Source organism: Scylla paramamosain, chromosome 16 (genome assembly GCF_035594125.1).
Source record: "Scylla paramamosain isolate STU-SP2022 chromosome 16, ASM3559412v1, whole genome shotgun sequence".
Lineage (NCBI taxonomy): Eukaryota > Metazoa > Arthropoda > Malacostraca > Decapoda > Portunidae > Scylla > Scylla paramamosain.
This window is the reverse complement of record NC_087166.1, coordinates 20,846,266-20,864,480: the sequence shown is the minus strand read 5'-3', so window position 1 is coordinate 20,864,480 and position 18,215 is coordinate 20,846,266. Positions and strand designations below refer to the sequence as shown.

At 39.6% G+C, this 18,215-nt stretch overlaps 1 protein-coding gene across 2 annotated transcripts in view; it reads left to right on the top strand.

Annotated features, from left to right (window-relative positions):
* The first annotated feature begins 809 nt into the window (after positions 1-809).
* LOC135108123 (monocarboxylate transporter 13-like) overlaps positions 810-18,215 on the top strand; it is a 37,977-nt gene continuing 20,571 nt past the window's right edge. For both annotated transcript variants that reach the window (XM_064018823.1, XM_064018822.1), the window contains exons 1-2: positions 810-1,153; positions 1,655-1,922. In XM_064018823.1, coding sequence (XP_063874893.1) covers positions 929-1,153; positions 1,655-1,922 — 493 coding nt within the window. In that variant the 5' untranslated portion in view covers positions 810-928. The remainder of the gene's footprint in view (positions 1,154-1,654; positions 1,923-18,215) is intronic.

Here is an 18,215-nt window from a genome sequence, read left to right as displayed (position 1 = left end):
GATATAGGTCTATTAGAATCAGTACAGAGGAGAATGACTAAAAGGATACAGGGGATGAGGAGTATTCCTTACGAGGCGAGATTAAAGGTGTTAGATTTACATTCTTTAGAGAGACGTAGGTTAAGAGGGGACCTAATAGAAGTCTTTAAGTGGTATAAGGGTTATAACAAGGGAGATGTAAGCAAAATTCTTAAGATTAGCAACCAGGATAGAACAAGAAATAACGGATTCAAGCTTGAATAATTTAGGTTTAGGAAAGAGATAGGAAGAAATTGGTTCTCAAATAGAGTGGTAGGTGAGTGGAACGGACTCAGTTATCATGTTGCTAGTGCTAAGACATTAGGGAGCTTTAATTAAGAGATTAGACGAGTTTATGGATGGGGATCATAGGTGGAAATAGGTAGGTATATTTCATACAGCGACTGCCACGTGTAAGCCTGGTCGCTTCTTGCAGCTTCCCTTATTTCTTGTGTTCTTATATATATATATATATATATATATATATATATATATATATATATATATATATATATATATATATATATATATATATATATATATATATATATACACACACACACACACACACACGCACACACATGCACACATCCACTCACGCACACAGCTGTAACGCGTAAAATCTACTGTTAGACATGTGTGTGTATGTGTATTGAGGGATAGAAACAGGCATTAAATCATCAAACATTCATTCCACACAGACACCTCGCTTGTTATTTCGACACTTGTAGCTGTGTTACTACACCTGGAATGCGATGAGCAGCTGAGCCAATTCAAAATGTTCATTTGAACTACGCATGTGTACACGAAAGGATATTTGTAATGTACTAAAGGTTCACAGTAAAAATCGAGAGAAGTGTGTCTCGTTAAAGTGATTTCTTTGTAGATATTCTAACAGAACATTTCAAATATGAAACTGGAGGGTGTACCAGTGTTATGCAATGGCCATATTAATCCTGGATTAGCTACGGGAGACACCGATATTTCTTTTGACTTTAGTAAAAAAGTGATTGAGGACTTCCAAAAAGACAAAGCTGAGAATTTGGTGGCAGCAAAGCAAACAGTGGGCGTCGAGTACACAGCCCCAGATGGAGGTTGGGGTTGGGTGATCGCCATCGCTGCTTTTGCCACGTGGGTAAGTTTGAAAAAAAAAAAAAAAAGTGTGAAAGAAGGTATTTCAAGTTATTTGTCTCAAAGAAAGGGAGAAAAGATGTTCGTGCATTAACCTATGCCAACTCCTCAAAGTAGGAAGCTTTTGACACCGCAAGAATGGTGTCCTATCATTCAGTGAATGTGTTTCTTTTTTCTTCCTTTCTTCACATTTACAACACAAGAAATGGAGTAGGAATACCAATAAGATGCATTATAAAATTTCTGTTGAAAAACACGCAACAGTAAAAGGGATCATTTATTCTTATTTTACCAGGATATCATAAATTATGTTTCCTGAACAAATTATTGTCTCCATTCTCGTGCATCACATGCAATAATAAACACGACAGTGGAATGAACATTAGAACAACGAATAAAAAGAATGCAAAATTTGACATTTACTTTGCTAATAGGTACTTTATAAGATTTGTTGTTGTATACATTGCTTTTGTATTAACATTTTTTGTTTTACTTGGCACTTCAGTTTCTGGTAGGACTCACCGCTTACAACTTCGGCATGCTGTATTCCGAATTCCTGTTGGAAATGGGCACATCTACCACCTTCATTTCCTGGATCTATTGCCTTGGACTCGTGATTTCCAGCATCATAAGCGCCTTTGTGGACCCCCTGGTGGTGGCATTCGGTTGGCGCAAGGTTGCGGTAGTGATGGGTGCCATATACAGTTTTGCTCTCATCGTGTCAGCTTTTGCAACTTCATCTATCTTCCTCCTCTTCTCTTCATTGGTAGCAGGTAACTGCAATAAAAAAAAAAAAATTGATATTTATAAAGATTATTACTGACTTTTGTTTGGATGTATACGTTTGGTTCTTGTGCGTTTTATATATATATATATATATATATATATATATATATATATATATATATATATATATATATATATATATATATATATATATATATATATATATATATATATATATATATATATATATATATATATATATATATATATATATATATATATATATATATATATATATATATATATATATATATTAGAACAGGTTCCGAGTTGTAGATGAGGTAAGCAGGGATACACCAGACTTCTTCATTTATTGCAACGTGTCACCTTCACAGAAACTATCATCAGGCTAAAAGAATTGATTAAAATAAGTACAAAGACAGAAAAATCACACTAAGGATAAAATAAAAACAGAGTAGCAACCTTCTGGTGGCTGCTATGATTTTTCTGTCTTTGTACTTATTTTCAATTTTTTTTTGCCTGGTGATGCCTTCTGTGAAGATGAAACGTTGCAATAACGAAGAAGGAAGTCCGGTGTATCCCTGCTTACTTCATCTCTCTCTCTCTCTCTCTCTCTCTCTCTCTCTCTCTCTCTCTCTCTCTCTCTCTCTCTCTCTCTCTCTCTCTCTCTCTCTCTCTCTCTCTATATATATATAAAAGGCCCACTGCGGTGCCGGTCCCCAAACAGCGTCAAAAGTGGTTTACTTTATTTACTTAGACTGATGTCAGTACATGACGTCGTCTGCCCTCATGGAACAAATTTTTGTTTGTAAGATATTATAGAGTATCTTATTTCCAATATCTTGTTTATTGCTCCAACGGAATTCAGCTTTTATGCGAATATTCCATCTTTGGTATCGGTCCTCATTTGCTTTCATATTGTAATGTAATCTTTTATCTTCTTGATCACTCACCCCAGCTTGATTTTTAGAAAATTAGCCAAGATTGACATTGAGAAAATAAACCTTCATGGCATGTTGTAACCATTCTAATGAGAACGAAAGTTAACTGTTTTTTACTGTAAATCCCTCACTGAACTGATCATATCTTCCTTAAAGTAGTCACGTTCTTCATGATCATAGGGTACTATTTTGTGAGACCCGATTAGCTACGGAGAGAAAAAAAGCTGAGTTCCTATCCTCCCACCTACTAAACGTGGTTAACCCCTTTTTTGTTTTTCTTGTTTGAGAGAGAAAAAATAGCAAAAAAAATATATATACATATAGAAAAAAAACATTTTATTAACTTTTAATTGGTCCAAAACTATTTAATATATATATATATATATATATATATATATATATATATATATATATATATATATATATATATATATATATATATATATATATATATATATAAAATACCTAATGTATCCTAGATTGAGTTATCATTTATTTTTTATTTATTTATTTATTTATTTTTTATGTAGGAAGGACACTGGCCAAGGGCAACAAAAATCTAATAAAAAAATGCCCACTGAAATGCCAGTCCCATAAAAGGGTCAAAGCAGTGGTCAAAAATTGATGAATAAGTGTCTTGAAACTTCCCTCTTGAAGGAATTCAAGTCATAGGAAGGTGGAAATACAGAAGCAGGCAGGGAGTTCCAGAGTTTACCAGAGAAAGGGATGAATGATTGAGAATACTGGTTAGCTCTTGCGTTAGAGAGGTGGACAGAATAGGGGTGATAGAAAGAGAGATGGACAGAATAGGGGTGAGAGAAAGAAGAAAGTCTTGTGCAGCGAGGCCGTGGGAGGAGGGGAGGCATGCAGTTACCAAGATCAGAAGAGCAGTTAGCATGAAAATAGCGGTAGAAGACAGCTAGAGATGCAACATTGCGGCGGTGAGAGAGGGGCTGAAGACAGTCAGTTAGAGGAGAGGAGTTGATGAGACGAAAAGCTTTTGATTCCACCCTGTCTAGAAGACCAGTATGAGTGGAACCCCCCCAGACAAGGAAGCATATTCCATACATGGACGGATAAGGCCCTTGTACAGAGTTAGCAGCTGGGGGGGGGGGGTGAGAAAAACTGGGGGAGATGTCTCATAACGCCTAACTTCATAAAAGCTGTTTTAGGTAGAGATGAGATGTTAAGTTTCCAGTTCAGATTATAAGTAAAGGACAGACCGAGGATGTTCAGTGTAGAAGAGGGGGACAGTTGAGTGTCATTGAAGAAGAGGGGATAGTTGTCTGGAAGGTTGTGTCGAGTTGATAGATGGAGGAATTGAGTTTTTGAGGCATTGAACAATACCAAGTTTGCTCTGCCCCAATCAGAAATTTTAGAAAGATCAGAAGTCAAGCGTTCTGTGGCTTCCCTGCGTGATATATTTACCTCCTGAAGGGTTGGAAGTCTATGAAAAGACGTGGAAAAGTGCAGGGTGGTATCATCAGCATAGGAGTGGATAGGACAAGAAGTTTGTTTAAAAGATCATTAATGAATAATAAGAAGAGAGTGGGTGACAGGACAGAACCCTGAGGAACACCACTGTTAATAAATTTAGGAGAAGAACAGTGACCGTCTACCACAGCAGCAATAGAACGGTCAGAAGGGAAACTTGAGATGAAGTTACAGAGAGAAGGATAGAAACCGTAGGAGGGTAGTTTGGAAATCAAAGCTTTGTGCCAGACTCTATCAAAAGCTTTTGATATGTCCAAGGCAATAGGAAAAGTTTCACCAAAATCTCTAAAAGAGGATGACCAAGACTCAGTAAGGAAAGCCAGAAGATCACCAGTAGAGCGGCCTTGACGGAACCCATACTGGCGATCAGATAGAAGGTTGTGAAGTGATAGATGTTTAAGAATCTTCCTGTTGAGGATAGATTAAAAAACTTTAGATAGGCAGGAAATTAAAGCAATAGGACGGTAGTTTGAGGGATTAGATCGGTCACCCTTTTTAGGAACAGGTTGAATGTAGGTAAACTTCCAGCAAGAAGGAAAGGTAGATGTTGACAGACAGAGCTGAAAGAGTTTGACTAGGCAAGGTGCAAGCACGGAGGCACAGTTTCGGAGAACAATAGGAGGGACCCCATCAGGTCCATAAGCCTTCCGAGGGTTTAGACCAGCGAAGGCATGGAAAACATCATTGCGAAGAATTTTAATACGTGGCATGAAGTAGTCAGAGGGTGGAGGAGAGGGAGGAACAAGCCCAGAATCGTCCAAGATAGAGTTTTTAGCAAAAGTTTGAGCGAAGAGTTCAGCTTTAAAAATAGATGTTATAGCAGTGGTGCCATCAGGTTGAAATAGAGCACAAAGAATTTTAATACGTGGCATGAAGTAGTCAGAGGGTGGAGGAGAGGGAGGAACAAGCCCAGAATCGTCCAAGATAGAGTTTTTAGCAAAGGTTTGAGCGAAGAGTTCAGCTTTAAAAATAGATGTGATAGCAGTGGTGCCATCAGGTTGAAATAGAGCAGGGAAAGAAGAAGAAGCAAAGTTATTGGAGATATTTTTGCCTAGATGCCAGAAATCACGAGGGGAGTTAGATCTTGAAAGGTTTTGACATTTTCTGTTAATGTAGGAGTTTTTGGCTAGTTACAGAACAGACTTGGCATGGTTCCGGGCAGAAATATAAAGTGCATGAGATTCTGGTGATGGAAGGCTTAAGTACCTTTTATGGGCCACCTCTCTATCATGTATAGCACGAGAACAAACTGTGTTAAACCAAGGTTTAGAAGGTTTAGGACAAGAAAAAGAGTGAGGAATGTACGCCTCCATGCCAGACACTATCACCTCTGTTATGCGCTCAGCACACAAAGACGGGTCTCTGACACGGAAGCAGTAGTCATTCCAAGGAAAATCAGCAAAATACCTCCTCAGGTCCCCCTAACTAGCAGAGGCAAAACGCCAGAGGCACCTTCGCTTAGGGGGATCCTGAGGAGGGATTGGAGCGATAGGACAAGATAAAGATATGAGATTGTGATCGGAGGAGCTCAACGGAGAAGAAAGGGTGACAGCATAAGCAGGATTAGAGGTTAGGAAAAAGGTCAAGAATGTTGGGCGTATCTCCAAGACGGTCAGGAATACGAGTAAGGTGTTGCACCAATTGCTCTAGGTCATGGAGGATAGCAAAGTTGTAGGCTAGTTCACCAGGATGGTCAGTGAAGGGAGAGGAAAGCCAAAGCTGGTGGTGAACATTGAAGTCTCCAAGAATGGAGATCTCTGCAAAAGGGAAGAGGGTCAGAATGTGCTCCGCTTTGGAAGTTAAGTAGTCAAAGAATTTCTTATAATCAGAGGAGTTAGGTGAGAGGTATACAGCACAGATAAATTTAGTATGAGAGTGACTGTAGTCGTAGCCAGATGGTGGAAAACTCGGAAGATTCAAGAGCGTGGGCACGAGAGCAGGTTAAGTCATTGCGCACATAAACGCAGCATCCAGCTTTGGATCGAAAATGAGGATAGAGAAAGAAGGAGGGAACAGAAAAGGGGCTACTGTCAGTTGCCTCAGACACCTGAGTTTCAGTGAGGAAAAGAAGATGAGGTTTAGAAGAGGAGAGGTGGTGTTCTACAGATTGAAAATTAGATCTTAGACCGCGAATGTTGCAGAAGTTAATGAAGAAAAAGTTGAGGGGGGGTGTCAAGACACTTAGGGTCGTCGACAGAAAGGCAGTCCGACCTGGGGACATTTATGGTCCCCTCCCCAGATGGGGACTCCGAGGCTGGTGTAGGAGTCGCCATGATGATTTTAAAATTTTTGAGTGAAGGGTGTGTGTGTTATTAGGTGCTTGTAGTTTTGTGTGGAGGAAGAGAGTTGATAAATCAGGAATAATTTTGAGTATTCGCATTGATATGAATTTTTGTAGATCCAGTCATCAGAACAATATAATTGGTAGGTTTGATAATAGTTATGTATTCTCCACTAATCTTAATCTTAACTTAATCTTAATTAACCCTGTCCAAATTGTTAGAAAGTTCCTCAAACTCTGAAAAGAAGAAAAAAGGTGTTGGAGGAATGGTATTACCTTGTCTGACGCCTTCCTGAAATTGTCTGGCTGACCTTATATAACTTTATAGTCTTAGTGTTCACCTTGACTTTATTTTTTTAAGTGCTTTCATAGCTGCTGAGTTTTTTTTTTTTATTATTTATTTATTTATTTATTTATTTATTTATTTTATTTTATTTTTTTTTTATGAAAGCCACACATGGTAGTCTAATGTAATTTAGTTTTTACTAACTTATTAAAATAGATGTCGTTAGCTAAACAATCGATACTAATTCTTTGGTGCTCTTTTTGGAGCATAGCAATCACTTTATGTATATTTGTGGATATTAATTTGGGCCTGCACCCCAGGGACGGGGTGCAGGCAGGTCCTGTGCTCCCTCCTTAACAAATCGCTTCACCATCTTCTGACAAACACACACTTACTGGTTCACGTCTGTCTGAGCCGATATCTGCTTGATTGGAAAGTCTGCCTTGTACAAGGCAACCACAGCTGACATGCTCTTTCTAAGAGTAACCTTTCTGGTCATCACACTGGGCTACGCACACAAGAAACGTTCAGCACAGGACATGCAGGCATGTCAATCCAAGTCGGCACTGGCAGCCTGCCTCTTCTCTCGCTGAAGAATGCTGACCTGAAGCCTGGTCACTTCCTCACACAACTCCTCCATCCGCTACACTGCGGCTTGCACGTTTCCCTCAGTCTCCGCTTTTACTTCGCCCAGCTGTTGCACCAGCTCATCCTGAAGACTCGTGCACTGTTCAGTCATGAGCTGTTGGTCCCCCTTCGCTAATGTCATTAATCCGTTTTGCTGTACTTCCCACAAGTTCTGTATCTGATCACTTGTTCTCGTAGCTTGTTCGTCCATCCTCAGGACCTGCGTGTCTATTTTCTGGTTTACACTCTGTGCCGTCACTGCCATCATGTTCATCAACTCATTTAGTTTCTGGTCACTATTTTCACAATCTCACCCACGCTATGGCATCTTTCCCGGCACAACCACGAGTCACCACGACATAGTGCATTCAGTGTATCAGAAAATATCCCACTCCTGACTTCAATTGTTGCGGCAGCCACCACTTACACTGCCATCCACAGCCAACCAGCTACAAGTAACACTCTTAACCGCGCAAGCAGGAACTTACATGGAGTAGTCAGGACAGCACTCACCCCCGTTACCAGGTGCCACGATGCAGGTGGAAGCAACTGTCAAGGATCAGCGTAGAAGTGAAGCGCGAGGCAAGAAGGACTGGCGAAGACTACTGTACTCGTATACACAACACAGGTATATATTTTCTCAGAGAACAGGGCGCAGTTATCTCGTGACTTGTAGGTCACTATAGGCAGAATACAATTCTATTTGCGGCACACACCGTTCACTAGGCTTGGAGTAATTGTATTTGTAATTAAATTGAAATATAGTCAATTACAAATTTTTAGGATAATTGTAATTACAATTTGTTTTTCCTAATCATAATTGTAATTGGAACTGTGGATTTATATAAAGATGAATTATAATTACATCATGTAGAAATTGCTTTGATGAGTTTATGTACACTGAGAGAAGGGGGAGGGCTGGCTCTGAAATAAATATGTAACATGAGACAGTAAGCAAGCTTAATTAACGCGACAGTGACTTATCCAGTACATGTACTGTAGAGCTGAGGCAGTTGAAATTACCTCACAAACTCACTTAGTGTGACATCCGTGATCTTATGTGGAGGTGGCATGCTGCTTGTTTAAGCAGGTAAGCTGAGTTTATAAGATGTAAGTCTGTGATGAGTGACAAAAATAACTGGTGGTAATGGAGTACTGTAGTAATGAAGTAGGAATGCGTTGAGGGCTTGTGAGTGTAGTCTTGGGGTCATGTCCTCGTGGAGGGATTAGCCGCTCACTGACGATGGCACAATGGATGGGTGTTATATTTTCGATCTGGCAAGGCGAGACGAGATCTAACTGATACAGTGCTGTACTTAACCCTTAAACGGCGGGTGGATTTCATGTCTTAAATTTTCTCGGTACAGGGCAAACTTGAGATCTCAAAAGGAGGGATGAGGATATAAAATGTCACAGAATAGGTCATAAAGAGCAGCGAATATAATGCTAATATATTCATTATAAATAGAATGTGAGGAAAATTAATTAAATCTGTAGTCATTATATTTCACGATGATTCTTCACACAAAAAATACTTACCTTGCCATCGTGTGGAGTATTCTAGATAGATTACACTATGTAACAAAATTTCACTTTTGCCGTGTCCTTGGCCCCAAACCATAACTTTCCAGTTATTTCCATCTAAACAAAATAGAAAAAAAAAAAAAGTTTTGATCCTAAAACTTTGCTTTTGTGGTTAGAACAATGAATTTACATTTTTGCCTTTTTTCATTATAGTATGGGTTACTATTGGTTTTCATGTCAGGTAAAGACCTTTGCAAAATCTCACTTGCTTATATAATTGATTTTGGAATGTTGCAAATAAGTTAAAACAATAAAATAAAAAAAGTATAAAGTGTTCTAAAGATTTTAAATTTTAATAAGATAATTCTTGAACTGACCAGATCTAGCGAGAAATTTCTCATATTTAGAAGAATTTGCTTACATTTCAGAAATCTCTAATCTTCCAGAATGTTCTACCGACACTTTTAGAAGTTTCCAGGACATTTTAGAACATTCTATTCAATGTAAACATTTCCAGAATATTCTATAACTTTCTAGAATACAGTAGAAATATGTAGAAGTATCAAGAATTTTCTAGAATCTACAAGAATTTTCTAGAATGATTCAGAATATTCTAAAGTAGGTTCAAGAATATTCTAGAAAGATTGAGAACATTCTGGAGCACATTCTACAAAGACTAAGAATATTTTAGAGTACTGCTTGACAATATAAAAGTATGGCCTTGCAGACCACCAATCAGTTTTGCTTTGGCTGCCTGAAAAGACACATCACAAGAGGTGAAATGACATCAAGAGGTTGCAATCATTCTCTAGGTGCATTCTGTTACACATGTGGTCAGCTCATCAAGACAAGAGCAAAGAAGTTCTCTATGACAGCATCTGGAAAAATGTGTGAAGCTTACAGAACATATTTTGATGTGCCAGTTTCAGGAAGTAAACAGGTCACACCAGGAAGCCACAGAACGCGTGACTTCTGATTTTTCTAAAATTTCTGATTGGGGCAGGGCAAACTTGGTATTGTTCAGTGCCTCAAAAACTCAATTCCTCAATCTATCAACTCGACACAACCTTCCAGACAACCATCCCCTCTTCTTCAATGGTACTCAACTGTCCCCATCTTCTACACTGAACATCCTCGGTCTGTCCTTTACTTATAATCTGAACTGGAAATTTCACATATTATCTCTAGCTAAAACAGCTTCTATGAAGTTAGACGTTTTCAGATGTCTCCGCCAGGTTTTCTCACCCCCCCAGCTGCTAACTCTGTACAAGGGCCTTATCCGTTCAAGTATGGAGTATGCTTCACATGTCTGGGAGGGTTCCACTCATACCGCTCTTCTAGACAGGATGGAATCAAGAGCTTTTCGTTTCATCAACTCCTCTCCTCTAACTGACTGTCTTCAGCCTCTCTCTCATCGCCGCAATGTTGCATCTCTAGCTGTCTTCTACCGCTATTTTCATGATAACTGCTCTTCCGATCATGCTAACTGCATGTCTCCCCTCCTCCCGCAGCCTCACTGCACAAGACTTTCTTCTTTCTCTCATCCCTATTCTGTCCACCTCTCTAATGCAAGAGTTAATCAGTATTCTCAATCATTCATCCCTTTCTCTGGTAAACTCTGAAACTCCTTGCCTGCTTCTGTATTTCCACCTTCCCCATGACTTGAATCTCTTTAAGAGGGAGGTTTCAAGACGCTTATCCTTCAATTTTTGACTACTGCTTTGGACCATTTTCTGGGACTGGCACCTCAGTGGGCTTTTTTTTTTTTTTATCTATTTTTTATTTGGGTTTTGTTGCGCTTTGGCCAGTGTCCCTCCTACATAAAAAAAAAAAAAAAAAAAAAATATATATATATATATATATATATATATATATATATATATATATATATATATATATATATATATATATATATATATATATATATATATATATATATATATATATATAGCAAAGTTGTAGGCTAGTTCACCATCCTGGTGATCTAGCCTACAACTTTGCTATCCTCCATGACCTAGAGCAATTGGTGTAACACCCTACTCGTATTCCTGACCGTCTTGGAGATACGCCCAACATTCTTGACCTTTTCCTGACCTCTAATCTTTCTGCTTATGCTGTCACCCTTTCTTCTCCGTTGGGCTCCTCCGATCACAATCTCATATCTTTATCTTGTCCTATCACTCCAATCCCTCCTCAGGATCCCCCTAAGCGAAGGTGCCTCTGGCGTTTTGCCTCTGCTAGTTGGGGGGACATGAGGAGGTATTTTGCTGATTTTCCTTGGAATGACTACTGCTTCCGTGTCAGAGACCCATCTTTGTGTGCTGAGCGCATAACAGAGGTGATAGTGTCTGGCATGGAGGCGTACATTCCTCACTCTTTTTCTCGTCATAAAACTTCTTCTGGTTTAACACAGCTTGTTCTCGTGCTATACATGATAGAGAAGTGGCCCACAAAAGGTACTTCAGCCTTCCATCACCAGAATCTCATGCACTTTATATTTCTGCCCGGAACCATGCTAAGTCTGTTCTCCAACTAGCCAAAAACTCCTTCATTAACAGAAAATGTCAAAACCTTTCAAGATCTAACTCCCCTCGTGATTTCTGGCATCTAGCCAAAAATATCTCCAATAACTTTGCTTCTTCTTCTTTCCCTCCTCTACTTCAACCAGATGGCACCACTGCTATCACATCTATTTCTAAAGCTGAACTCTTTGCTCAAACCTTTGCTAAAAACTCTATCTTGGACGATTCTGGGCTTGTTCCTCCCTCTCCTCCACCCTCTGACTACTTCATGCCACATATTAAAATTCTTCGCAATGATGTTTTCCATGCCCTCGCTGGCCTAAACCCTCGGAAGGCTTATGGACCTGATGGGGTCCCTCCTATTGTTCTCCGAAACTGTGCCTCCGTGCTTGCACCTTGCCTAGTCAAACTCTTTCAGCTCTGTCTGTCAACATCTACCTTTCCTTCTTGCTGGAAGTTTGCCTACATTCAACCTGTTCCTAAAAAGGGTGACCGCTCTAATCCCTCAAACTACCGTCCTATTGCTTTAATTTCCTGCTTATCTAAAGTTTTTGAATCTATCCTCAACAGGAAGATTCTTAAACATCTATCACTTCACAACCTTCTATCTGATCGCCAGTATGGGTTCCGTCAAGGCCGCTCTACTGGTGATCTTCTGGCTTTCCTTACTGAGTCTTGGTCATCCTCTTTTAGAGATTTTGGTGAAACTTTTGCTGTTGCCTTGGACATATCAAAAGCCTTTGATAGAGTCTGGCACAAAGCTTTGATTTCCAAACTACCCTCTTACGGTTTCTATCCTTCTCTCTGTAACTTCATCTCAAGTTTCCTTTCTGACCGTTCTATTGCTGCTGTGGTAGACGGTCACTGTTCTTCTCCTAAATCTATTAACAGTGGTGTTCCTCAGGGTTCTGTCCTGTCACCCACTCTCTTCTTATTATTCATTAATGATCTTCTAAACCAAACTTCTTGTCCTATCCACTCCTACGCTGATGATACCACCCTGCACTTTTCCACGTCTTTTCATAGACGTCCAACCCTTCAGGAGGTAAACATATCACGCAGGGAAGCCACAGAACGCCTGACTTCTGATCTTTCTAAAATTTCTGATTGGGGCAGAGCAGACTTGGTATTGTTCAATGCCTCAAAAACTCAATTCCTCAATCTATCAACTCGACACAACCTTCCAGACAACTATCCCCTCTTCTTCAATGACACTCAACTGTCCCCCTCTTCTACACTGAACATCCTCGGTCTGTCCTTTACTTATAATCTGAACTGGAAACTTCACATCTCATCTCTAGCTAAAACAGCCTCTATGAAGTTAGGTGTTCTGAGACGTCTCCGCCAGTTTTTCTCACCCCCCCAGCTGCTAACTCTGTACAAGGGCCTTATCCGTCCATGTATGGAGTGTGCTTCACATGTCTGGGGGGGTTCCACTCACACTGCTCTTCTAGACAGGGTGGAATCAAAAGCTTTTCATCTCATCAACTCCTCTCCTCTCCTCTAACTGACTGTCTTCAGCCTCTCTCTCACCGCCGCAATGTTGCATCTCTAGTTGTTTTCTACCGCTATTTTCATGCTAACTGCTCTTCTGATCTTGCTAACTGCATGCCTCCCCTCCTTCCGCGGCCTCGCTGCACAAGACTTTCTTCTTTCTCTCACCCCTATTCTGTCCACCTCTCTAACGCAAGAGTTAACCAGTATTCTCAATCATTCATCCCTTTCTCTGGTAAACTCTGGAACTCCCTGCCTGCTTCTGTATTTCCACCTTCCTATGACTTGAATTCCTTCAAGAGGGAGGTTTCAAGACACTTATCCACCAATTTTTGACCACTGCTTTGACCCTTTTATGGGACTGGCATCTCAGTGGGCATTTTTTTTTATTAGATTTTTGTTGCCCTTGGCCAGTATCCTTCCTACATAAAAAAAAAATATATATATATATATATATATATATATATATATATATATATATATATATATATATATATATATATATATATATATATATATATATATATATATATATGGGGGAGGTATCAAAAATGTCCCCAGGTCGGACTTCTCTTCTGGTATCAACCCGAAGTGTCTTGACATCCCCTCAACTTTTTCCTCATCAACTTTTGCAACATTTGCGGCCTTACATCTAATTTTCAATCTGTAGAACGCCACCTCTCCTCTACCAAACCTCATCTTTTCCTCACTAAAACACAGGTGTCTTAGGCAACTGATAGCAACCACTTTACTGTTCTCTCCTACTTTCTCTATCCTCATTTTCAATCCAAAGCTGGATGTTACGCATATGTGCGCAATGACTTACCTGTCTCTCAAGCCCTAGCTCTTGAATCTTCCAAATTTTCCACCACCTGCCTACAGACTACAGTCACTTTCAAACTGAATTTATCTGTGCTGTATAACTCTCACCTAACTCCTCAGATTATATAAAAAAAAAAAAATCTTTGATTACTTAAATTCCAAAGTGGAGCTCTTCCTGACTCTCTTCTCTCTTGCGGAGATCTCCATTCTTTTGGGACTTCAATGTTCACCACCAGCTTTGGCTTTCCTCTTCCTTCACTGACCATCCTGGTGAACTAGCCTTTAACTTTTCTATCCTCCATGACTTAGAGCAACTGGTGCAACACACTAATCGTATTCCTGACCATCTTAGAGATACATCCAACATTCTTGACCTTTTCCTTACCTCTAATTTTTCTGCTCTAGGTGTCACCCTACAGTATCTTCTCCATTGGGCTCCTCCGATCACAACCTTATACCTGTATTAAGTGCTATCATTCCAATCCCTCAGGATCCACCAAAGCGGAGGTGCCTCTGTCGTTTTGGCTCTGCCAGTGAGGAGAACCTGAGGAGATATTACGTTGATTTTCAATGGAATGACTTGTGCTTCTGTGTCAGAGACCTTTCTCTGTGTGCTGAGCGCATAGCAGAGTTAATAGTGTTTGGAATGGAGGCGTACATTCCTCACTCATTCTCGTTTCCTCAACCTTCGCAACCTTGATTTAACACAACCTATTTTTGTGCCATACATGATAGAGAGGTGGCCCACAAAGGGTAGTTGAGCCTCCCATCACTTGAATCTCATGCACTTTATATTTCTGCCTGGAATCATGCTGTTTTTAAACTAACAAAAAATTCTTTCATTAATAGGAAGTGTCAAATTTTTCAAGATCTAACTCCCCTTGTGATTTTTGCCACCTAGCCAAAAACATCTCCAATAACTTTACTTCTTCATCTTCCCCTTCTTTATTTCAATCTGATGGCACTATTTCCATCTCATCTATCTCTAATGCTGAACTCTTTGCTCAAACATTTGCTAATAACTCGACCTTGAATGATTCAGGGCTTGTTTCTTCCGACTACTTCATGCTACCAATTAAAATCCTTTGCAGTGATGTTTTCTATACCCTAGCTGGGCTTAGCACTCGAAAGGCTAATGGACCTGATGGGGTCAACCCTACTATTCTTCGAAACTGCTTTTGTGCTTCCACCTTGCCTAGTCAAACTGTTCCAACTCCTTCTATTAACATCTACCTTTCCTTTTTGCTGGAAGTTTGCCTACATTCAACTTGTTCCTAAAAAGGATGACCGCTCTAATCCCTCAAGCTACCGTCCTATTGTTTTGATTTCCTGTCTCTCTAGAGTTTTTTTTTTTTTTTTAATCCATCCTCAATAGGCAGATTCTTAAACATCTATCACTTCACAACCTTCTATCTGATCGCCAGTATGGGTTCCGTTGAACTCGTTCTACTGGTGATCTTCTGGCTTTCCTTACCAAGTCTTGGTCATCCTCTTTTAGGGATTTTGGTGGAACTTTTGCTGTTGCCTTAAGCATTTCAAAAGCTTTTGATCGAATCTGGCACAAAGCTTTGATTTCCAAACTACCCTCCTATGGCTTTTATCTTTCTCTCTGTAACTTCATCTCAAGTTTACTCTCTGAATCATTGTATTGCTGCTGTGGTAGACGGTCACTGTTCTTTTCTGATGTCTATTAACAGTGGTGTTCCTCAGGGATTTGTCCTGTCACCTACTCGCTTCCTGTTATTCATCAATGATCTAAATCAAACTTCTTGTTGTATCCACTTATACGTTGATGATACCACCCTGCACTTTTCCACGTCTTTTCGTAGACGTCCAACCCTTTAAGAAATAAACAACTTACACAGGGAATTCACAGAACGCCTGACGTCTGATCTCTCTAAAATTTCTGATTTTAGATCAGAGCAAACTTTCTATTGTTCAATGACCCAAAAACTCAATTCCTCCCTCTATCAGCATGACACAACCTTCCAGATAACTCTCTCTTTTTCATCAATGACATCCACTTTTTCTCTTCTTGTACACTGAACATCCTCGATTTGCCCTTTACTTATAATCTAAACTGGAAACTTCACATCTCACGTCTAGCTAAAATAGCTTCTATGAAATTAGGCGCTCCGAGTCTTCTCTGACAGTTTTTCTCATCCCCTTAGCTGCTAACTCTATACAGGGTCCTTATTGTCCATGTATGGAATATGTTTCACATGTTTGGGTGGGGGTTCAACTTATGCTGCTATTTTAAACAGGGTGGAAGCGAAAGCTTTTCTTCTTATCAATCCCTCACCTCTAACTCTTCAGCCCCTTTCTTATCGCCGCAATGGTGCATCTCTTATTGTCTTCTACCGCAGTTTTCAAGCCAACTGGTCTTCTGATTCTGTTTACTGCATGCCTCCCCTCCTCCCGCGGCCTCGATGCACGAGTTTCCTCCTTCTCTCATCCCTATTCTGTCCCTCTCTCTAATGCAAGAGTTAATCAGTATTCTCAATCATTATGGAACTCCCTGCGTGCTACTGTATTTCCTCCTTCCTATGACTTGGACTTTTCAAGAAGGAAGCTTCAAGACACTTATCATGTTTCTTCTTCTTCTTCTTCCTTTTTTTTTTTTTTTTTTTTACCATTCTATATGACTTCTTTATGGGAACTGGCAATAAGCAGGCCTTTTTTATGTTCACAATTTTTGTTGGCCTTGACCAATGACCCTCTTATATATATATATATATATATATATATATATATATATATATATATATATATATATATATATATATATATATATATATATATATATATATATATATATATATTGAGGAGACAGTCCTTCTAAGTTTACTGTGCATTCTGAAGACCGCTCAAGTTTGAGCTCGGAAGGCAGCCATGCACTGAGGTCAAAGGGTGGCCTCCACGATGTCGGCAAAGACGAGAGAAGGCAGCACGCTTCGCCCACACAGCAGCAGAACAATCGCTGTTCTGTCAAGGAACTGGACGTATCGGAAAATGGCCACTCGTCTTAGGGACGGATAGGAGAGCAGCAGATTGTAATATATCAGTAAAATATGTCGCAGCTTCGTCGGAGATATCAAAGTCAGCCAGCGAACGATTAGCTAGAGTAAAAAAGAAAAAAAAAAAAAACTGCCAATCAGGTCTATCTAGATGCCACCAGGGAATACGAGGCCGTGGTTCAGAGTCTAGCGATTCTAATATTATATGAAAATAGCCGCTACCATACAAATCTGATAAAATCTGAGAGAAATATTAATGATTGTAACAGTACCAGTTTTACTATGGAAATGCATTGTATCTCCTGAATTCAAAACCCCAAACTCCTAATCCTCTATAAAAAAAACAAATAACACATCTCTGGGGTTGACTGTGTTGTCATCCCACAGCAAGTGGCAACAACTAAAATCTCCTAGCAAAAAAAGAAAAGGAGAGGGATAGTCTCTCATGAGGAAATTAAGATCGCTCCTTTTGATAGGAACACCGGGTGGAAGACACATAAATAATACACATTGTATAAAACTGGTTTAAAGATATTTCAAATTCAGTTGCCTGTAGTGAGATTTGCAGTTCGAGATAAATGTAAAGTGTATCTTTGTGAACCAAAACTGTAGTGCCACCGTGGTGTCCTTATCCTAAATAAAAATAAAAATAAAATGCACAATGTACGGAGGGAGCAGGAAGAATTGAGTCTCCCACCATTGTCTCTTGCAGACACACACACTAGAAAGAAAGGCGATAGGAAAAGAAAGACTCAGCTCCTCTCGAAACCATGCAAATCACGACAATTCCACTTGAAGGAGCCTGAACAGTGTTAATATGTCACACAGGGGAAGTTTCTCCCAACAAATTTGGAGTTACACTTGGACTGGACCACTGTGTTAACGCCTCATCATTCCAACAACAACAAAACCCCAATCAGCATCTCAGGCACTCAGCAGAGCAGTGACCGCGCCGGGGACAATTTATAGTTTTCTTTTGGTGACCTAACTCATTACACCAGTAATATTGTAAAGGATGATCCATAGGAGCCTTTACAGAAAAGGACCAATCTGTACACGCTCAGAGAGATAAGAACCATAAAACGTTAGCATGTTACTGTTTCATCTTTGCCACTTGTTGAACATTATCAAGACACAAATGAAGGATGTCAGCCTCTGAAAAGTTGGTGTCTCCAGTATGTAGATAATTTATTGCCTTAAGAGCAGTTTTGGCAGCAATACCAAATGTAAATATCACATAGCACCGTTTAGAAAGACGGTTATCGTCATATTTGAAATTGATACAGAGAACTGTTCCAATAGGCTTGAAAG